Source organism: Chiloscyllium punctatum, chromosome 12, assembly GCF_047496795.1.
Source record: "Chiloscyllium punctatum isolate Juve2018m chromosome 12, sChiPun1.3, whole genome shotgun sequence".
Lineage (NCBI taxonomy): Eukaryota > Metazoa > Chordata > Chondrichthyes > Orectolobiformes > Hemiscylliidae > Chiloscyllium > Chiloscyllium punctatum.
Window position 1 is genome coordinate 18,597,030 of NC_092750.1, and position 23,321 is coordinate 18,620,350.

General features: G+C 42.1%; 1 protein-coding gene across 2 annotated transcripts in view; it reads right to left on the reverse strand.

Annotated features, from left to right (window-relative positions):
* Positions 1-11,370: 11,370 nt before the first annotated feature.
* Positions 11,371-23,321, reverse strand: part of LOC140483644 (uncharacterized) — a 76,627-nt gene continuing 64,676 nt past the window's right edge. For both annotated transcript variants that reach the window (XM_072581962.1, XM_072581961.1), the window contains exons 4-5: positions 16,125-16,329; positions 11,371-13,857 (exon numbers count right to left, since the gene is read on the reverse strand). In XM_072581962.1, the coding sequence (XP_072438063.1) occupies positions 13,205-13,857; positions 16,125-16,329 (858 nt within the window). In that variant the 3' untranslated portion in view covers positions 11,371-13,204. The remainder of the gene's footprint in view (positions 13,858-16,124; positions 16,330-23,321) is intronic.

Genomic DNA, 23,321 nt, shown 5'->3' on the forward strand with positions numbered 1-23,321 from the left:
TTGATTAAAAATGTGTGCAAGAAATCTATTGTTTTGTGTCTAATAAAGTATGTGATGACAGCTAGAGGGTGACCTCTCTGCTACTTTGCAATCTATTTTTGTGCAGATCCCTTAATCACCACTTGGGGCCTCCCCTGTCTATATTTGGTCAGATTGGCACTACATCATACAGAAAAAGAATGGTCAGTGCTTCAACACAGCACAGCATTGGGTGTTTTTGGAATAAGAGGAGAAAATATTCAAAATACTCAGTGGGTTAGGAAATACCTGTGAAAGGAGGATCAAAGTTAATGGCTGAAATTGTTCATGGTCTTTGTGGATGGGCCAATAGGTGGGAGGATTGGCAACTGGCTGGGAGGGCATTGGGGGGTCTGTAGAATGTCTTCTAGCTGCCATGCCATGTTGCCAGTGGCAGGAATGTTAATGTCCACTGTCAGGCCCATTCAACAACTCAAGTAGCCAATCAAGAGGCCACTTCTCACCTCTTTGAGCACTTTTCATTTGGAGGGAGGGCCTGTCACTGAAGGGGAGAATGCCCTGAGAAACCTCCCACTCAGCATCAGGGATGCCACCATTATGGGCATTTCATGTCCCATGGAGGGACCCACAAGAGGCAGCAGAAGTGAATGCACGATTGCCAAGTTTGAGGATGATGCAAAAATAGGTAGGAAGGCAAGTGGTGAGGATGACACAGAGTCTTTGTAAAATGGAACTGGGATATGGTCTCCAAACATCCAGTTACCAACATTTTGGCTTTTATTGGACTCTTTGGAAGGAAAACAAAATCCTTCTCCAAGAAGAGAATTTCTGTCAACCCTGTATCTCTTAGAATAATTATAGTCATGAATTCTTCCTTTGAAGAGAATGGGATTATCTCCCCTTTGAATAACTGCTTCATATGTCTTATCTACCTTAACATCACCACCTTCAAGTTTCCCTCCAAGCCACTCACCATCTTGACTTGGAAATATCTTGCTGTTCTCCATCACTAGTCACTGGGTCAAAGTCCTGGAACTCCCTCCCTCAGGGGGATTGTGGGTCAACTCCTGGCAGGTGGACTGCAGCAGTTCAAGAAGGCACTCACCACCACCTTCTCAAGGGCAACTAAGGACAGGCAATAAATGCTGGCCAGCCAGAGATGCTCACATCCCTCAAATGAATAAAAAAGGAAATACTTTCTCTGTTCTCACAGCACTGTCGACCTCTGACCTCTAGCTAAAACTACAATCTGATCCAGGGCCTTCTCCTTCTGTGTTTACAGACTCATTCTTACGAACTCCAAGAAGTCTATGGGTTTTTCTCTCAATATGAATGAATATGTTCCACCTTTTTACAATGAAAATACTTCAGTTTCTGATTTCCACTTCCACCCTCATTATTTTCCCATCTGACATAAGAGGAAGACCTTTAAACATTCCCAGCTATTCAGCTTTTTATCTTAGTTACTTGTATTGCTTTCACTCTCCCATTCCCTATCCCTTTCAAATTCAAAATGGTGACAGAAAAATAAGTTGAATTTTGTGTATTAGTTCAGAATCATCAGCCATTATTACTGCCTGTCTAGCAGTTGCAACTCTTTGGTTCTTAACATGAGTTCTTATTATAGAAGGATACGCATTTTAAATTCTAATGCCCACATCCACCTGTTAAAATGACTGTGTTTAACCCTTTCGAATTCAATATAGGTTGTATTTGCATTCTGAAATGTTTGCCTATATGCTTCAGGTACTAACTTGTATGTAGGCAATATAGTATTTTTTGCAGCGTCATCATCCCAAGAATTTACTCTGATAGTGAAGCATAAATTTCCTGTACTTTACCTGTCAACTTAATCTGCATGAGCAATGTTCAGTCCTCTTTTGTCCAATACATTTGTCGAGCTACTTTCTCGTAACATTAATAATGCCTTCCCATCCTTTTCCTCTAATTCTGATGGAGCCTGTGTAAACTTACACATTTCCTGACTGGACTTTAAATCAGGATTCAGATTCTCCCCATTACGGGCTGAATCAGAATTTGATGTCTCCTGTTCCAACAGCACGAGTTTAAGCTTGTATTCACATTCCTTCACTTTCTCTTCTGTTTCCACTTCTAATTCTAGTTATTTTCATTTCCATTTCTTGTCTTAATTCTTTCTCACTTTCTTTACCTTTCTTTGCCTTTTTCTTCTTTTAATATTATATCTCAAGCTTTTCAATTCTCTCCTCATGTTCAAACTCTTATAACTGTGACTGATTATCACTTGATTCTGATGTTTCAGTACACACTATGCCTGTCTACTCTGATATTTCCTATAAACCCATGAGCCATACTGTTACCTGAATTATTTCTCCTTTCCTTGCTTAGCCAACCAATACCAGCTCCAGCTTACTTGTCAAATCAATCAACTTTATCTGAGAAGGTTCCTTTAAGACTGCAAAGGACAATTCTCCCACTTGCAAGAAATTCTTTGCCATTTCCAATGCCATTTTTTAAATGCAGTACAGACCTGGTGTTTTGCTTCACCTGTATTATTTACTAATATCATTCCAAAATCCTCTGTTTCAAATCTATCCACATGAACACCCAAATGTTGTTATGCCTTAAAGCGATAGCCGACTGGCAATCAAGTTCCAATATTCATGGAGTAGGCACAGAAGTTAAAAATATGCAGAATTCTCCAATTTATCTCATTTTCAGACTTGGGTTGACAGAAAGCACAGACCAGGTTTCTGAATTTAACAAAAGCAACTATTTAATATAAGTAAATAGACTCTAGTTACAGATAAACACTTATGACCAATCCTTCACACAAAACAAAATGGGTGTTTTGGACAGTGGGAAAGCTTTGAAAGCAGTTCAGTGGTCTCTGTTCACAGGCTTTGCTGAGAAGGTTCTTGTGCTGATCAGAATGCTGCTTTTCACTTTTCCTTCTTCAAATGTGTTCGTTGGTTTGTAGGAGGTTCAGGATGGCTAGTTTACAATTATATATAGGCTGCCCCATTAATTAAAACTCAGAACTTACAGTTATCAAGGAAAGATAAACTGGCTTTCTTCAGGTTTAAAGAGATGCTTTTAAATTGCAGAAAACAAAGAGAACTCCTGATCTGATGGCTTCTCACTTTCATATTTACAGACCCATGCTGTCAGCTATCTGAAAACCAATCACATGGTTGTTGGCAGGTAGAACTCTTTGGAGAAAGTGAGGACTGCAGATGCTGGAGATCAAAGTCGAGGATGTGGTGCTAGAAAAGTACAGCAGGTCAGGCAGCATACGAGGAGCAGGACTGGTCACAAGTTTGCATATAAATCTGTTAATTTATGCTGGCTGAATATCCACTTGTGCACACCTTTGGGTCCAGCTCATTGCATGTTACACTTCAACTATTAATTGAACCAGTAGCTGTGTAAAAGGTGCTTACAACGAGTGTCAGGTTACTTGTTTTTAAAACATGCAGTAATCTTGCAGCAAACCCGGATTTTGAAATGGTTTGTCTCTCATTTCTGTCCACAACAAAAATACAGACAAATAAAAACACACAGTCATTACATTGAATATTATTTGAATACAGAAGGACTGCACAAAGTAGCATCACAGTGGGATTTACAGGTGATCATTCAGGAATTATAAAAAGCTAGCATATAAATTCAGTAGATTGAAGTATTAAAAATAGAAAAGTCTTACTAAAACTATGTAAGGCACATCTATATAAGTTAGACCACACCTATAATACTAAAAAGTTTAGATATCCTTACCTAAGGAAAGGTATACTAGTTTTGGAGGCAGTCCAGAGAAGGTCCATCAGGTTGATGCCAGGTGTGGAGGTACTTTCTTACAAGGAAAGGTTGAGTAGGTTGGAGTTTAGAAGAATGAGAAGTGACTTTATTGAAACATGCAAAATTCTTGGGAGACTGGACAGGGATGCTGTGAGGATGTTTCCCCTTATGGGAGAGTCAAGGTCCAGAGGGCATAATCTCAGAATAAGGGATCGTTTAAAGCAGATATGAGGAGAAATTTCTTCTGAAGGTGTTGAATTTGTAGAATTCCTCTTTGCAGAAGGCTGTAGAAGTTGAGCCATTAAATACATTCATGGTTGAGAGAGACTGAGTTTTAATCAGTAAGAGAATGGGGGAAAGGGCAGAAAAGTGAAGTTGAAGATTATCAGATCAACCATGATTTCATTAAATGGTGAGTAGACTTGATGGACTGAATGACCTACTTCTGCTCTTACATAGAGACAAGCTTCCAACCAATTAGAGTGGCAGGAGGTATTGAGTTTTGTTATGAATCTGATGGTAAAAACAAGGACTGCAGATGCTGGAAACAGGATTCTAGATTAGACAGGTGCTGGAAAAGCACAGCAGTTCAGGCAGCATCCAAGGAGCAGGAAAATAGACATTTCGGGCAAAGGCCCTTCATCAGGAATAGAGGCAGAGTGCCTGCAGGGTGGAGAGATAAATGAGAGGAGGGTGGGGATGGGGAGAGTGCCTGTAGGTGTCTCCCCACCCCCACCCTCCTCTCATTTATCTCTCCACTCTGCAGGCACTCTGCCTCTATCCCTAATGAAGGGCTTTTGCCCAAAACATCGATTTTCCTGCTCCTCAGATGCTGCCCGAACTGCTGTGCTTTTCCAGCACTACTCTAATCTAGAATTATGAATCTGATGTGTGGATTGTGCTACTCCATTACTCCACAAGATTAGGGTGGCACAGTGGCTCAGTGGTTAGCACTGCTGCCTCACAGTGCCAGGGACCCGGGTTTGATTTCAGCCTTGGGTGACTGCGTGGAGTCTGCACATTCTCCCTGTGTCTGCGTGGGTTTCCTCCCACAGTTCAAAGACCTGCAGGTCATGTGAATTGGCCATGCTAAATTGCCCATTGCGATAGGTGCATTAGTAGGGGAATGGGTCCGGGGGGTTACTCTTTGGAGGGTTGGTGTGGACTTGTTGGGCCAAAGGGCCTGTTTCTGCACTGTAGGTAATCTAATCTTATCAATCATGAATCAAATGTGTAAATAACTTATTAAACTACTAAATTGGTCACTAATTTGTGCTGCTATCCAGATCCAAAGAAATTTCCATTAGGGTCAAATTACAATGAGTTGACTCCTCACAGTGTCTTTAATTTCCTGTTCAAAGGATTGAATTGCGGCCAGTTGCAGAATGATGGAAGATCTTCAGACCAGATTTCTGACTGGAAACAGTTGGAAAATTACTTTCTTTTCCAGTAAACAGCAGATAATCTACAGTTCTCTTTGATCTTTTGACTTGTCATTTCCAAGAAATTGTATGATAATGCTTCTTCAACTCAGAAATGTCCAAATTGTCCAGATAAATATAATCCTAGGAGTTTGAAACGGAAGGCCAAACAGAAGCTTCCTGCTTGATGGGAGCATGAGGTTTTGAATAGGAGAATGGAAGCAGGAATCAGGGTGCAATATCGAATGGTCAGAGCTCAAGGGGGTCTCTTTGCTTGAGTCAGGGGTTGTGCCACTGTGCCTGTGTTGAGTCAGAACCAAAAACTTTGGACAGTCCCACAATGCTCCAGGTGGGTCCACTAAGCTTAGTTCAGGCTCAGGCCATTGTGCCTTCAATGGGTGCAAAGTTGCTGTCCTCGGGTCAGGGGCGGAATCGCTGAGCTTACTTTGGTGGTGGTTTTGCTGTGCTTGGGGTGGGGACACTGAAATGGGCTCTCTCAGTGCTCAGGGCTGGGGGACACTGAGTTTGTGTTGGTGATGGTCTCATGCGCTATGGGGTGGGGGCACTGAGTTTGGGTTGGTGGTAGTCTCACTGTGTTTGGGCAGGTACTCTGTGTTTGAGCAGCACCAGAGCTCATGTTTCCTAAACTCTGGCTGTGATGCCAGGTATATAACGTAGAGGGCACTTCAACATGAAGACACACTCTCGCTAATTCTTCCATAACTTTAATTAAAAATGGATCGAGCTCATGGACCACTACTGTAAAGGATATATTGAGGCGGGGGGGGGGGGGGGGGGGGGGGGGGGGGGTGTCTCCTCCATGTGGCTACTCTCACATGGATGCAGGGAAACAGGGAAAGTCTCCAGACGTGCCAGGACTCTGGCCTGCCAACTGCCCACCTTCAGCACCTGAACTAGCTGCCTCTGTGTTGGTGTGGGGAAACTGGACATTGACTGGAAACTTTCAGCCTGCCTCTATCCATTGCACATAAAAGCTTTTTAACAGCTACATACCTGCCCCACACCCCAGTCCAGATCGTACCTCTGCAAAGTTGTTCAATAGCCAGCAGCAGCAGTTTTGGATCCCATCCATTTACGTTTCCACCCTTCACCCAATTCAACTCAAAATTCAACCCCATGTTACAGGAAACTCTGCAACATATTCCAATTTAGACTTCATCAAATTTATGATATGCCAGTGTTTTGTGCTGTAGTCATTTGGACCAAGAGTGGAGCTAGAATAAATATTTGCCACAGTCTTGAGAAACCTTGATCAGACCATTTTACGGGTTTATCAGTAATCAACTGCACCACCCCCTTATAAAGGCACTTCTCCTTTAGATCCAGCATAGGAAGAGTTAACACCCGCCTCCCTTTAATTTCCATGCCAGTTTCAATCATGGCAACAATTTTCACTATACCTGTTATTTTCACATTGCCCTCCCATCCCCACATTTCACCCCCTCCCTGACAGATGGTAAAGACCAGCCCTAGGTGAGCATCAGGACGATGATTCAGTGATTAAGTAGGAAATGTGCCAGTGAAAAAATTACAATCAGTGTTATTGTCACCATTAGCAGAATACATAGGAGCCCACTTCCTGCCAGTAAGCTCAGCAGCAGTCTGTTCTTAGCAGACTGGTGCGATGTCTTTCCTTCAAAAGCAGGAGAAATACATTAAGCTTACAAGAAAACTGAGCTGCACTTTACTGTTTAAAATAAAAGGAATCACAATAGGCAAGAAAAACAAGATCAGTAACAACAAGGGTGGGAACTGGCAGAAAGAAGGAAACAATAACAGACAAAAGAGAATGGGTTGGCTGAAAGAGTACAAAGGATGAGCTGGGAATTCTTTGTGAATCCCTTCTAATCATGCAAAATAATTAGGGGGAGGTGGTGGTAGAGTATTAGAAATGTCAGTGAATAGTATTGCAAGATTAATGATCTGGGGACATGTGTTCAAATGCCACCAAGACAGATGGTAAAATTTGAATGAAAATTAAAAGCCAGTCCAATGGTGACCACTTAACCACTGTTGATTGCTGTAAAAGCACAAATGTCCTTTAAAGAAAGACATTGTCTCAGGGGTGGCATGGTGGCTCAGTGGGTTAGCACTGCTGCCTCATAGTACCAAGGACCCAGGTTCAATTCTCCAACTTGGGTGACTGTCTGTGTGGAGTCTGCACGTTCTCCCTGTGTGTGTGTGTGTGGGTTTCCTCGCACAATCCAAAAGATGTGCAGGTCAAGTGAACTGGCCATGCTAAATTGCCCCTGGTGGTAGGTATATTGGTCAGGGGTTAAATATAGGGTAGAGGAATGGGTCTGGGTGGGTTACTCTTTGGAGGGTCGGTGTGGACTTGTTGGGCTGAAGGGCTTGTTTCCATACTGTAGGGAATCTAATCTACCACCCTGGTCTGACCTCAGGTCAATCCTGACTCACAGCAAAGTGATTACCTCTCAAATAGACAGCTATTTGATTGATTGATTTATTTATTGTCACGTGTACTGAGCTACAGTGAAAAGCTTTGTTTGTGAGTAATACAGGCAGATCATAGTAAGCAAGGGCATACAGATTGAGATTAGATTAGGTTAGGTTACTTACAGTGTGGAAACAGGCCCTTCGGCCCAACAAGTCCACACCGACCCTCCGAAGAGCAACCCATCCAGACACATTCCCCTAGATTTACCCCTTCACCTAACACTATGGGCAATTTAGCATGGCCAGTTCACCTAACTGCACAGTTTTGGACTGTGGGAGGAAACCGGAGCATCCGGAGGAAACCCACACAGACACGGGGAGAATGTGCAAACTCCACACAGACTGTTGGGTAAAAAAATGCTTGTATGGAGTGAGGCATACAAGCTACACCACACAGGAAGTGCACAAGACAAGATCAATATTATTTGAAATTGGAGAGTCTAGTCATCAGTCTAAAAAAGCTGTTCTTGAATCTGGTGTGCATTCAAGCTTCTGTATCTTCTGCCTGATGGAAGAGGCTATAGGAGATCCTTACTGGGGTGGGACAGGTCTTTGATGTTGTTGGCAGCTTTTCAACGAGAGGTGTAAAGGGAGTCCATGGATGAGAGGTTGGCTTCTGTGATGGTCTGGGCTGTGCACACAACTTTCTGTAGTTTCTTACAGCCCTGGGCAAAGCAGCTGCTGTACGAGGCCATTATGCATCTGGACAGTATGCTTTTTTTAAATGTATCTGAAAATATTGCTGAGGGTCCTTATGAACATGTCAATTTTCCTGAGCCTCCTGAGGAAGAAGAGTTGTTGTTGTGCCTTCTTGACCATCACATCTACTTGGGGAATCCAGGATAGGTTGCTAGTTATCATCACCCCTAGGAAGTTGACGGTCTCAACCCTCTCAACCTTCATTCCATTGATGTAGATGAGGACATGTTCTCCTCCTTTCTTTCTGAAGTCAGTGATCAGTTCTTGAGGTTTGCCAACATTGAGACAGAAGTTGTTATCATTACACCACATCACTAAGCACTATATCTCCTTTTCTGTATTCTGACTCATCGTTGTTTGATATTCGTCTGAGCACGATCGTGTCATCAAAAATGATGGTGTTCATTCAGAATTTGGCCACACAGTCATGGGAGTATAGCAAGTACAGCAAGGGGGCTCAGGGGCATCCTTGTTGCGGGGGCGGGGGAGGCAGCCCCAGTGTTGAGTGTTACCATGGAGGAGGTGCAGTTGTCTGTCTTCACTGATTGTGGTCAATGGGTCAGGAAGTTGAGGAAGACAGTTGCAGAGGGCAGAGCTGAGACTTAGGTTCAGGGCAATGAATGGCAGCATTGTCAGTGATACCCACATCCCACACAAGAATAAACAAAAATGAAGTTTGATATTCAGTGGTGACTTGTTTGAGAAAGTGTAACGAATATTTGTAATTTTTTATGTTATTATTTTACACTTTCTCGACTCTTGAATATTCAATCTCTTCCACTCTCTGCTCTGTGACTATATAATTCAGTACAAATGACAGACATAAAAACAAAAAACGTTGGAAATGATCTGTGGAGAGAGAACAGTGTTAACCGGTGGAATTTTCTGAGCCTGTTTCGAGCTTTTAAAAGGTCAGGTAGGGGGGATACTTAATTGGGCAAGAGGCCAAACTTCAGTTTAGGCACATAGACATAGGGACAGGATTTGACCATCCAGTCCCTTGAGCCTGCTCCTCCATTCAATGGCTGATCTCTGGCCAAACTCCGGCCTTGGGCCCATAACCTTGCTTAATAAAAATTTGTCAATCTCAGATTTAAATTTGACAATTGAATTAAATTGATGGCATTTCAAAGAAGAGGATTCCAAACCACCACTACTCTTTGCATGTAGAATGGCTTTCTCTCCTGAATGGCCTGGCCCTGATTCTTAGACACGGTGGCTCAGTGGTTCACGCCGCAGCCTCACAGTGCCAGGGATAAAGGTTCAATTCCAGCCTCGGGCAACTGACTGTGTGGAGTTTGCACATTCTCCCCATGTCTGCGTGGGTTTCCTCTAGATGCTCTGGTTTCCTCCCACAATCTAAAGATGTGCAGATTAGGTGAATTGGCCATGCTAAATTGCCCATAGCATTCAGGGATGTGTAGGTTAGGTGCATTAGTTAGGGGTAGATGTAGAATAATAGGGTAGGGGAATGCATCATTCTTCGGAAGGTCAGTGTGGACCTGTTGGGCTAAATAGCCTGATTCCACACCGCAGGGATTTTAGACTATGCCCCTGATTCTAGGATCTTCAACCAGTGAGAATAATTTATCTTTATCTACCCTTTCTTTTCTACCAATATCCTGAAGACCTTGATTAGATCACTCCTTAAATTTCTAAATTCTAGAGAAGAGGCCTAATTTGTCTAAATTCTCCTCATAACTTAACCTCTGAAGTCCGTCATCCTTGTAAACCTGCATTGAACCCTCCAGAGCCAAAACCTCCTTCCTGAGGTGTGATCCCTAGATCTGCTCTAATAGTATTTGTAAGTAGAGCTTTGCATAACTGCATCCATACAAGTCAGCTATTCCATTTGACTTCTTGACTATTTTCTGTACCTGTGGCATTTTAAAGAGCTTCAATACCTGAATCCTTAAATTTCACTGAACATTCACTAAACTTAACTTTGTGTCTTCTCAAAAATACCCCGAATCTATCCTTTCTTGGTCCAAAATGGACTTGCTTAATAAAATATCCACCTTCCACAACTTTCCCCATTCACCTAATCTATCAATGACCTGTTTTAAATTGATGATGTCAACACTGTCAACAACGCTGCCAAATTTGGTCTCATCAGCAAATTTGAATTCTTGACATTTTACGCCATCATCAAAGTCATTCATGAATATTGTGAATAATTGAGGCCTCAACACAGGACTCTTCAGGACTTACCTGACAATGGGTTAAAGAGTTGCTGTGGAGTTCTCAGAATCTTTCAGGCAGGTTGGCTTTCTCAACCTTCATGGTCAAAAATCTGTTCTGCATTCATTAGCTTGTCATACATCTTCAAGGCTCCTTCATAACCAGAGCATTACTTTGTTCAAACGTGTACAGTATTAGCAGTGAAGCCTTTCCATGTTGATCAGCTCATGAGACATCTTGGCCATATTCAGTTTTGCTTGCGGTTGGTGAAAACTTATTGTTAGGGGTGAAGACTGACAAAGTCAACAAACCTGCCCAAATGAGGCAACCACACTGACTGATGCCAACAATCCTGACCAGGACAGGCAAGCGAGACTAAACTCAAAAGGGGTCTCAAAAAGGAAAGCAATCTTCTATGGTTGTATTATTGTCCCGTACAATCCTTTCATCAAAAACAATCAAATCTGTATATTTTCCGAGTTTTGATGAGAGTTCAGTTAATGGACAATGCGTGAGCTGCCTAGTGTTGCAGCTCCTTTTATGTTTTAAGCGTGAACCCTAGCAGATGTGTGACAGGCTGTCGCCCTGTGGTACGTTGGTATTTGTACTGAATCGCAGATATTGATTGCACATGAGGCATCTATAATATCCAGAGGTAAAAACAATGACTGCAGATGCTGGAAAGCAAATACTGGATTAGTGGTGCTGGAAGAGCACAGCAGTTCAGGCAGCATCCAACGAGCAGCGAAATCGACGTTTCGGCTTTTGCCTGAAATGTCGATTTCGCTGCTCGTTGGATGCTGCCTGAACTGCTGTGCTCTTCCAGCACCACTAATCCAGTATCTATAATATCCAGCCTCCTGTGTGACAGACTTCTGCAGTGGCAATGTTACAACAGTAACTTACACTTATAGGAGCATGAGGCATCAAGTGCACAGCGGATATACCCTGACAAATAACAGCAGTTTAGTTATCCTCCTGGTTGGCTTGAGCTCCACAGAGACTGCCCTTCGCACCCACCTCCATCCTGGCTGACTTTGTAGGCAGGGCTAGCCTCTTCTTACTGACAGGGAAAAGAACTTCCCTTCTCTACTGGAAAACTATTAGAGAGGCATTGCCAAAATGTAGTGCTGCTTTCTGCCTGGTCTCTGACATCTTCAGGCATGGGTAGTTAGGGGCTGATGAGCAGAGATTTAGTGATACCCTGCTGCAGGGTCTGAAATGCTGTCTGGGTGACTTTAAATAAGGTTCTGGGATGTTGGACCATGAAGTACCTCAGCTGGAGCAGAACTTGCTGCTCATACAATCTGTCGCTTTACTTATGTAATTGAAGGGGAGTAATCGAACCACCTCAAGCAAAAGTCCCTCCAGCATTTACATCTGCCTCGATACTTAGTCTTGAATAAAAGAAAATTCTGGCCAACATTTCTGCCTGTTAACCTTTCCACTGGAGTTAGTGGAATGAACATCATCTCGTCATAACTGAACATTCTTACAGATCCGATCCAAATGCAAGAACAGTTTGCAAAAGGGAAAATTTCAGAGTCATGTGGAAGAAAAATGGAAAATGCTTGAAATCCAACATGAGGTCAATCAGCACCTGAGGGAGAAGGATAGGCAATGTGCTTGCTGTATACATCCTTCATCAGAACCTAGCATTTTATTTAATGTGAAAATATAACTTGTATGGATTAATACACCTTATGAAAACAAAAACAGCAAGCAAAGTGCAGCAGCAGAAAAAGAGATGTTGTTTCTGGAACTTCTAATTTAGGAGTAGTATGAAATTGAAGTCTGAAATTGATCTTGGACAACAATGTTGTGACACAACCTGCCTAATTCTCTTTTTCATTGAAGCTAACAAAATATACACAGAAGTTGTTTCTTCTTACTTCTTCAAACCATGGCCAAGAGCACGTTGGACAGAATAAGAAATGTTTATTCATTCAAAATGTGACAGATGCACACATGTACTCTTATGTTGTGTATATCATATGTGAAATGAAAGAGTTATTTAAACAATAGAGGGATCTATAAAACAGTAAGCAGGATACTAAAGACACCATGATTAATGGAAATGTAACAAATATGTGATCACTTGACGTATGAGCTCTCTGTAATTTCAGTTTGCCAGAAGGAAGGAACACAATGCAGCAGCATGCAGCAGTTTCCAGGGCCTGCACAATGCAATGCCATGATGAGGGCTTTAACCCTCAATTGTGCTCCCAGTCTAGAGTCAAAACTGCAAGGCATCAATGAGCATCTCACCCATTTTATTTAAACTTAGAGACTAATGCTCAGACCTTATTTCCACTCAAAAGTTAGAGGGTCAACCCTATGTCCTTGGTAAATGTGCTTTGTTGAGTAAACGTTCTTGTGTACTATCATTAAGTATTTTAGGAATGACTCAGTGAATTATTAATGCACAATGGCAGAACAAGAGAAATGTGCATTTAGAGAGGGCTGCTTCATTAACATACCTTCCTGATTACACTGAAAGGCTGCACACTTGACACATTTTATTGGCCTTATTGAGGGCAGGGAACCTTACTGAGAAAGCCAACCAGCAACTAACTGACCAGTAGCTGCACAAGCAGAGAAATTTTAGAAAAATAATATATCGCCAGTTACCTATAGTCCTCTAATTCTGCAGTTTTCTGTAAAACTTTTCAAGATCCCAGGTTTAAAAGACCCAACTTTTTCAAAGATTCTCTATGACCTGTTTCTTTTGGTGATTGCGAAGATTTTAACTGTTGAGTTCCTTCTGTTGCAAAAGGTTGCAAGATGGAGGGGTTGTTGCTGTTAGACAAGCCTCCAGTAAATTTCACCAGTCCTAATCTTTGAAGGGCATCTTGCCTTGCTGCCTTTTGCTTAGGCCTTCCAAGCAATCGGAGTGAGTCGGACTGGGCAGCCAAACTCTCCATCTGACCACTTGGCTTCTTCTGGCCAGACCCACTAAGACGGGCTAGAACTTGGGCTCGGAGCTCCTGCACACTTACCCCTGACCTCAAAATGGTGTCAAACTTTTTAGAATGAGCAGGAAGCAAAGTAAGTGTTCTGGATGAACTTTGTTCATCAGGTGGAGTCGCTTTGGACTGGTCTGAGGGTTTGGTTTCCAATGTTATTACCGTTTCAGATCCTTGATGCCTTATTGACTCCTTCCCCTGCTTGCTGTCTTTGAATGCTGCTGTTTGGTTGGGTGTTGTATCAATCACAGAATTTGACTTTGTGTCTCTGTTACTGATCACTTGAGTAGGTGGGCTAGCGGTGATTATATCCACATTTCCAATTATTCCAATACTGTCGCAGGGAGCTGCAACATCTAAAAATATTAAAAATTCACATATCAATGCTAGCTTAAATATACAGAGAATATTGAGAAAACAATCCTAGCCATTACCATCATGTGTAATGTGTAATATTGTCCATACGTGATGAGTGGAAGAGGACACTTCTCTTGCAACTATGAAACTAATGTCGTGAACATAATGAACTACCTTCAAAATTTTGAGCTAAACCTAAACCTAAATATTTGACCACACCATCTTCTCCCAATTCGTGGTTCACTTACTTTAAATTAAAATGTGTACTGAAACTCAGCGTGTCTCTGTTAAAGTTTAATTTTTCTTGGGTGCACATATATCAGAAAAAGGAAAGCCTTTTTTTCCCCAAGCACTGGAAAAAGTCAAAAATGGAAGACAGTTGCATTGAGAGCATATTTTTAGGCTTTTACTTTGTGGTGGAAAATGGGATGGATTTCTGTTTACAGTGATGGCAGGGAAAGCCAATGTGCTTTCATATTGATCGGGGAAGAGAGCATAGGAACATTTCAAAGAAGGCAACATCCTAGCAACTATGATTGAGATGTACTAGACCAACAGTGACAGAGCCTGTAAACATGCTATCAATCTTCCCTAAAGGGAATGTTCTTTCTAATGCCAAGTTTTGGTAAGGGTCAAATAGAGCAAACCACACTATTCATCAATCAATAATCATTATGGAATGAGCCCAAGGTTTAAATATCAGCTCAACTGTCTATGGTTGTTCACTCACAAACCTTCTTCAGCAGATATATGCTTTAAACCTCTAATAACATTTAACTTTCTAATGTTCTTTTTAAATTTCTAACATTACATTCTCATCTTCAGTTAAAGTGAAAGACAGGAATGCTCAAAATCCTTGACTGAACTGCTATACTGTTTACAAATTACCTGTCTTCCCTGGCATCACACATTCAACAATTGCAGGCGTATTAGGAAATATGTGTCAGGAAGGAGTGCAAGGAAATTGAAGTGGATCTAGCAACAGTGACAGAAAGAATGCTGATTCTTAACTTAATGCATAGTGACATACATACTGTACTTCCATGTTAAGGTTACGGCTGTGTCTGGCAGAAGTCAGTCCTCAACAACTTACAAGATGTGAATGTTCTATGACGACAATTAGTTTTTAATGTCTCCTAACTGGAAACAGACAGCACCGCTAATGAAATAGTTCCTTCATGGGAACATTTTTCAGGTATCAATCTTAAATCATTGATCAAATTTAGTTTAATGCTAATAAAATTTAAGAACGCAGATGTATATATTTAAGAACTCAGATATATATATTTGTAACAGTAAAGCTACATACACTCTGCAATCATTTCAAATCCTTCCCTTTCCCATATTCCAACTTCTAAGTACTGGACATGACAAAATGATCTTCCTAACCATGAGGCTTCTTTTATAAAAGTCAATCTGGAGTCAATATTTTGTTGATTAGACAATTTGTCTTGAGAAGAAACCTGGATAACACAATTAGTTGCTTAACATCAGGGATCAGGAGAATTGAGGTATTATAGGGACATCAAGATTTTGCACATGCCTTTTCTTGGAATAACTTCAACTTTTGACCAAAATGAAACTGTTGGCCAGAGGCTGCTCACACATAAAAACAATGGCTGTAATATGAAGTTACCCTAGGTCCAGCTGCTTTCTTGAGCCAGTTTGAGGTGGTTTAGCTCTGAGGGATGACAAAAGGGAAGAATCCTTATTTGGGGGTAGAGTAATATGGTAATCCTTGGAGTGGGCCGATAGCGGAAAAAGACACCGATCTCAGATGAGCCGAGAACCAATGGAACAAGATACCACAGTTCAGGAAGATTCGGGAAAAGGATAAAAATGAAAGATATTGGTGGGCCATCAGTGAAGATCCAGACCCCTACCTCTGTGAAGCCATGGTCCCATGGACCCCATACTTGGAACTCCAAGACCCTGAGAGAAAAGTGTTTGGCCAGTATAAGCTTCTTAGGGATTAGCTTTTACTTTATTGACTGTTCTGGAAATGTCAAGCTTATTGAGTGTGCACTAGGATTGTAACCTTGTATGAATTGCATGCTTGCTGTTAACCCTTTCCTAGCCAAATGGTGTGTTTCTGTTTTAACATCTGTTTTAACTAAACTAATAAGTGCAGTAGTTGGTTGATACAGACTTGGCTCTTGTACTTCTTGTGCCAAGCCAATAACTGTTGTTGAGGGAGGTAACCGGGCAACAAAACCAAACCATAATCATCCTGATGTCTGTAATTCACTGTGCAATGAAACCCCACCTGCGTTTGCTGTATCTTCTGTTTGTCGAGTGCTGCATACCATTCCTAGAAACTCATAAAAACCGTCACTGATGGTAGCATCCCCCTTTGCCAGCCCTTCATCATCATCTTGTTCCAATTCCACCTCTAATGAGTCAATGGTTTCAATCAAAAAACTGAGGCATTCTTTTTCCTCTTGCGACAAATGGCGTAAGAATTCATCTTCCTACAGACGAAATGGAAGAAAACACACAATTCAGTCAGCTTCTAGTCTATTTATAGTATCTTAGAAAGCAGAACAAATGTGACCTTTTCCACAAGGTTAAACTCTAGATGTATACACTAGGATTAATAGACAGGGGACATGTTAATCTATTCATTCTTGTCAGTATTACTACGCATCCTTATTTGGATAAGCCGGGTAATAGGTTTCCTTAAACGATTGCAAACAGTGAAATAAAGGTTCTGCTCCAAGAATGTTAAAGTAGAAGATCTCAGGATCTTGACCACCATTGTAATGAAGGAATGATGATATATTTTCAAGTCAGGATACATATTTGACTTGAAGGGGATCTTGGGTGTTTCTATGCACCTAGTAACCTTTATCTTCTAGGTGGTTACAGTATATTGTGAGATCTGAGTATTTTGTTAGATTTACCCTCTCTGCTGGCAAGGTGTAAATAAAATTAGTTCAGTGCTGGCTGTTTGTTGGATGTCCACATGGTGAATTCTCCCTAGTGCAACACACAACATTGCTGGAGGAATTACGTTTAGAGATGTTTTTGCATTTTCTCATATTGCATAGAGAACTAAATAGTAAACACTGCAGTCATAATACATTGAGGGTGCTGGAAATTTAGAGGTTATGAATTAGTAGTATGGTTATGCCTCATAAAGCTATGTATATATCAAAATCTTGCATATAACATACACATCCTGTTATAATGCTTCCTCCTGTATTACAATTTTTGTTACAGATAGCTCAATCCCACGTCACCTTTTTATATGTATTTGTAACATCTGCTTCTGTATTACACATGTTATTATGTTTTCAGTCCTCTCAATTTTAGGTGGTGCCACCATGTCCCATTTAAGAATATTCAGCATAAGAAATAGACGCAGGAGTAGACTAAAAGTGCACCTCCAACACACCCTCCCTCCCCCCACACCCCCAAGCCACTTTTCAATATATTCATGGTTGATCTCTTGCCTTGACCCCATTCAGCTCATGGGCCGGCCCAGGCTACATCTCTGGGTTTTTTTTTTCCTTGCCCTATTAGTACACACTTCCTCTGAGCCAACTTGGATGCCCACAGCATCCCTGCCTTTCATTGTCCTACCTTTTTATGCTTTGCCCCCCTCAGTCAGAGCAAGGCTCATGTTACTTCTGTCTTGTCCTGCCGTTTAGTGCAGACGCAAAGGCAGGAAGCCTGTCATGGTAGACAGCAGGCCTCACTCCAGAAAGAGAACCTTCAGTTAAGGGTCCCAACACAGTAAGTTAAGGGCAGCCTGTGGTACCATTCTAGGACATTGGACACAGTAATTCAACCACTCAGTGGTTGTTCACATAAAAGGTATCAGAATATCAGGCAGCCCTCCCTTTCTGCCCTCTTACAGATAACTTCCTCCTGGAATGAGAGAGAAGCAGGTCTTATTGGAGATAATAGTGGGTGGCAGAGCTGTTATTTTTCATGTAGGTGGGGAATGATTGACTAAGTAGTACAGGGGGAGTGCAGCATTAGTGGTGACGGGATTTGGGGTGGATGACAGCAAGTGGGAGAAGATGTTGCAGCTAATAATGAGAGTAGTGGAACGTGTACCTTGGGGGAAGGTGGGTAGAGGAACAGAGTCAGAGTGACGCTTGCCATCATTGCTCAATCCTCTTGAGTGCAGGAGTTGGAACAACATATTGAGGTTGTACAACAGGTTGCTGAGGAGTACTGCTCTGCAATCTGATCGCTTTGTTATCGGAAGGGTGTTAAACTGGAGAGGGTTCAAAAAGGGTTTACCTGGATGTTGCAGGAATGGAGGATTTGAGACTTAAAAAATAAACTGGATGCGCTGGGACTTTTTTCACGGGAGCATTGGAAGTTGAAGTATGACTTTATTGATGTTTATAAAATAATGAGGTGCATAGATAAGGTGAATGAGGGAGTTCAAAACTGGGGGACAAATTTTTAAGATGAGAGGAGGAAGATTTAAAAAGAACTGAGGGGCAACTTCTTTTGCACAGAGAGTGATTCGTGTGTGGAGCAAACTGCCAGAGGAAGTGGTGGACGCAGATACATTACAATGTTTAGAAGACATTTGGATCAGTTCCTGAATAGGAAAGGTTTGGAGGGATATGGGCCAAGCACAGGTAGGTGGGACTAGTTTAATTTGGGAACATGGTCGATGGACTCATTGGACTGAAGGATCTGTTTCTGTGCTGTATGACTCTATGACTCTAGTCAGAGGTATTGGAGAGTAGATGGTGCCACTTTCACTTGTGCAGTGTAGAAGGTCATTGACTTTCTTACTGCAGTGCTGTGCGTTCCTCCAAATGGCTGAGATTGCTTTATCCTGGGTAGTAGCCCCAGAACAGGGTTGGCATGGTCTCCACTGCTTGTCCTGAGGGAAAAGGAAATCCTGTCGTCGTACCATGCCATCCAGTAGGATCTCCAGGTCCTTGACCACACAGTGAGGTACTGAGTTGTCCTTTCTGCCATGTCTGCAGTAAATGTCAAGAACAGCGCAGAGCAGGTCTACACTGACAGTGCTTATTCAGGTGTACAACAGGCTTTTAATGATGGTCCAGCATGAGAGGTGCCTGTTAACTCCGAAGTTTTCACTGAATGACAAGTTGATGTGGAAAAGGCATGTGGTAAAATGGGAGCTGGAAAGGGATGTCATGAATACCATTGGAGTAGGGTAGGTAAGTAACGTGGCCAGTTTTGTATGGTACTGTGAGCAGACCTGGTAGATCTCATGGTTTGAATCCTTCCAAAAAACTGGACACAACTCAATCTTAGATAAAAATCCCTAAGATGAAGCCTGTAGTTCTTTCTCCTATTTCTGCCTGAGTCCTTTACCCACCTTGGAGAAAGTGAGGACTGTAGATGCTGGAGATCAGAGTTAGAAAGTATGGTGCTGGAAAAGCACAGTTCTTCATCAGGAATGTTGATGAACAGCGTATGCTTGAAACATCGATTCTCCTGCTCCCAGGGTACTGGCTGTGCTTTTCCAGCACCACACCCCTTTTCCCACTTGATCTGAGATCTTTCGATTGGCTTGACTACTCTATTTGACTTCATCTGCTGTAGTAGCAGTCCCCACACTTAGGCTGTCAAAGTTGGACAACACTCGTCTCTAGCTTTACTCTTCTACTGTTAACCTGCACCATTGCCTGCCTTCCTCCTCAATCTCTTGTGCCATTTCTTTTTCTTTCATTAGTCATCCAATTTGCTACTCATACTTACACTTCCCTTTACATGAAAGCTCCAAATCTCCCAAAAATGAATACTGATAGCTCCCCAGCTTTTTTTTGCAGTGCTGGAATTCTTGCTTCAAAGGTTTGTGGTTCAAGTCCAGCTCCAGAGGCTTGTGCACAAGATCTTAGGCTGACACCTCAGTGAGGTACTGAGGGGGTGCTGCACTGTTAGAAATGCGATTTCTCAAATCAAACATTAACCCAAAACATTGCCCATTCTCTCAGGTGAACATGAATAGCCCCATGTTATTATTTAAAGAACTGCAGTCCCTGATGTCCTGACCAATTATTATTCCTGAAACAACATTATTAAAAACTTGCTTATCGGGTCACTTATCTGTTTATGAGAACATGTTGTGTAAATGGGGAGCCTCATTTTCTTCTTACAACTTCAACACTTCATGGCTGTGAAGAATTCTAGGAAAGTTTGAATTTTATGCGTTATGCTAATATCATTCTTCATTTCTTCATGATTGCCAATATTGAAAATCAAGTGACACCTTCACTACAAAACATGCACCAAGACTGTAACCTTCACTTCCCATTGCTATTTCCAGAAAGATCCCCTGCCCCATATGCTCACTCTCCCTTTGCTCTCCAGTCCTTCCACTCCACGATCAACTCTCACCCAATTTCTCCTGCACAGAGGCAAACTTAGTTTGCTTTGGCTAAATCTCTGACCTCCTCCTCGCACAATATTCTCATACTGTGAGATGCAAATCAGGACAAAGCTGCCTACTAACAGTTTACCCAAAGGCTTAATTCCCTCTTGTACCAGTCGGACTTAAAAATCTTTTTTCTTTCTTCCTATAACCCACACAGAATTTTCCTTGATATATTTAAAGAACCTTAAAAAAAACCCACATCTCTCTTTTTATATTGCTGTCTTATCACCAATTCCCAAAACATTTCAAATGCATATCACTTATTACATCAGTCAGTGCCGTAAGCTGCTGGCAGCATTGGCCACAATGGGAAATAGCCACATTTTATTAAATAGTCCATCTTCAGAAATTCCACTCATTGGCCTGTTTGATAGCTGTTAAGCATTCCCAAAAATGAAAATATGAAAAAAATTGCATCTTTTGGTAGCTAGGGCAATGCCATCTCCAAATTATTTTTATTTTGTACATATCCAATACATTTAAATGGGCAATAAAATGAGCAGTCTGTGTGGTGCCTTGTGGTTGCTGCAAATCCATGTGTATGCACCTTATAAAGAATGCCTTATATTTCCATGAAAACCCATAGGAGTGCGAATTCCTTGCAACATGAAGTGTGATGTGCCTGGAGGGGTTCCAAATACTCCATGTGAGTGCAGCACCTTTCCATCAACCTGAGAAATTCTGGCACGCTCAACAGTGGTAGACACCATTCAAACTTATCACAGGGGTTGTATTTTAACCCTTCCTGAGCCATATCCTAGTGTCTCCAATTATGAAAACTACAATAAATTCCATTGATATAGTGCCTTTTGCATCAAATATGGCAGAAGGAGCTCCACCAGAGGGTTACAAAAGAAAACTGAACAACAGGGCCTGGACTTTGTTGGCTCATGAGGACATCCTGTGGCCAAAATCTGGTGACAATCCTGTTTCATCTGGCAGTGGGACTTGGGATTTTGCACATCAAGGGGCCACCATTATCAATAAGATGCCATCCAATTAAGAAGGCGATCCAGACTCCCAATGTTGCTGGCACAACCAGGGGGTCAAACCTGAGCAGCACCTCTGCTAAAGGTGTTCATGGGCTGGGGTTTCAAATACAAAGAGTGCCTCAATGGCTGGGTGCCCTCAAAGATAGATACATTGGGTTGAGGAATTACCAGGGCCAATCAGGTAAGACAGGACAATTGCAGGGAGTGGTGGGTCATTGAATACTAATGATATTGTTGTCGTAAAGGTAGCATGAATCAGCAGGGAGTCCTTTCTTGGACAATGACGTGTTTGTAAAGATGCCAACCCCCACACTACCTTCAAAACCCATTGGTAGGTCATCAGGTCAAACTTAGCAGTCTCACTACATTATAGCAGACTTTTTAGACATGGACAAAATGTCCCTGGAGGTGGGAAGTAGCTCTTGCCTGGCCATGTATGTGGTTCAGTTGACCTCCCAAATGGTGATTAAGCCACCAATTTGTCTGGTAATCCCAGACATTACATCAGACAAGTGAAAACTTGGGTAAATCTTAGATTTTACTGAACACCTTCAATGAGTAAAGAGATGTGGAAAGGCACTGAAGTTCAGGGAGAAAACTCCAGACCTTAGGGCCGAGGGCGACAGAAGGCATGCCGAACAATAGTATGGGTTTATGGGAATGTTCTGGCAATGAGATTTAAAGAAGCACAGTTGCTTGGAGAGATTAGAGACCGGAGGGGTTTACAGAGAGGGTTGGGAAAATGAAGGAACTTTAGAACAAGGGTGAGATTTTAAAAATTGACATGTCGTTTAACCAGGAACCAAAGCAGGTCAAAGGCAGAGTCATAGAGATGTACAGCATGGAAACAGACCCTTCGGTCCAACTTGTCCATGCCGACCAGCTATCCCAACCCAATCTAGTCCCACCTGCCAGCACCCGGCCCATATCCCTCCAAACCCGTCCTATTCGTACACCCATCCAAATGCCTTTTAAATGTTGTAATTGTACCAACCTCCACCACTTCCTCTGGCAGCTCATTCCATACACGTACCAACCTCTGCATGAAGGGTTGCTTTTGTTTCTTTCCCCTCTCAACCTAAACTATGCCCTCAAGTGCTGGACTCCCCGACCTCAGGGAAAAGACTTTGTCTATTTATCCTATCCATGAGTTTATAAACCTCTATAAGGTCACCCCTCAGCCTCCGACACTCCAGGAAAAACAGCCCAGCCTATTCAGCCTAGAGGTCAAATCCTCCAACCCTGGCAACATCCTTGTAAATCTTTTCTAAACCCTTTCAAGTTTCACAACATCTTTCCAATAAGATGGAGACTAAAACTGCACACAATATTCCAACAATGGCCTAATCAATGTCCTGTACAGCCACAACATGACTTCCCAAATCCTGTACTCAACACTCTGACCAATAAAGGAAAGCATACCAAACGCCTTCTTCACTATCCTATCTACCTGTGACTTTATGTTCAAGGAGTTATGAACCTGTACTCCAAGGTCTCTTTGTTCAGCAACACTCCCTAGGACCTTATCATTAAGTGTATAAGTCCTGCATTCGCAAAATGCAGCACCTTGCACTTATCTAAATTAAACTCCATCTGCCACTTCTCAGCCCATTGGCCCAAGATCCTGTTGTAATCTGAGGTAACCTTCTTCTTGTCCACTACACCTCCAATTTTGGTGTCATCTGCAAACTTACTAACTGTACCACTTGTGCTCACCTCCAAATCATTTATGTAAATGACAAAAAGTAGTGGACCCAGCACCGATCCTTGTGGCACTCCACTGGTCACAGGCCTCCAGTCTGAAAAACAACCCTCCACCACCACCCTCTGTCTTCTACCTTTGAGCCAGTTCCATATCCAAATGGCTAGTTCTCCCTGTATTCCATGAGATCTAACCTTGCTAACCATTCTCCCATGGTGAACCTTGTTGAATGCCTTACTGAAGTCCATTTGGATCATGTTCACTGCTCTGCCCTTATCAATTCTCCTTATTACTTCTTCAAAAAAACTCAATCAAATTTGTGAGACATGATTTCCCACGCACATAGCCATTTTGACTATCCCTAATCCGTCCTTGCCTTTCCAAATACAT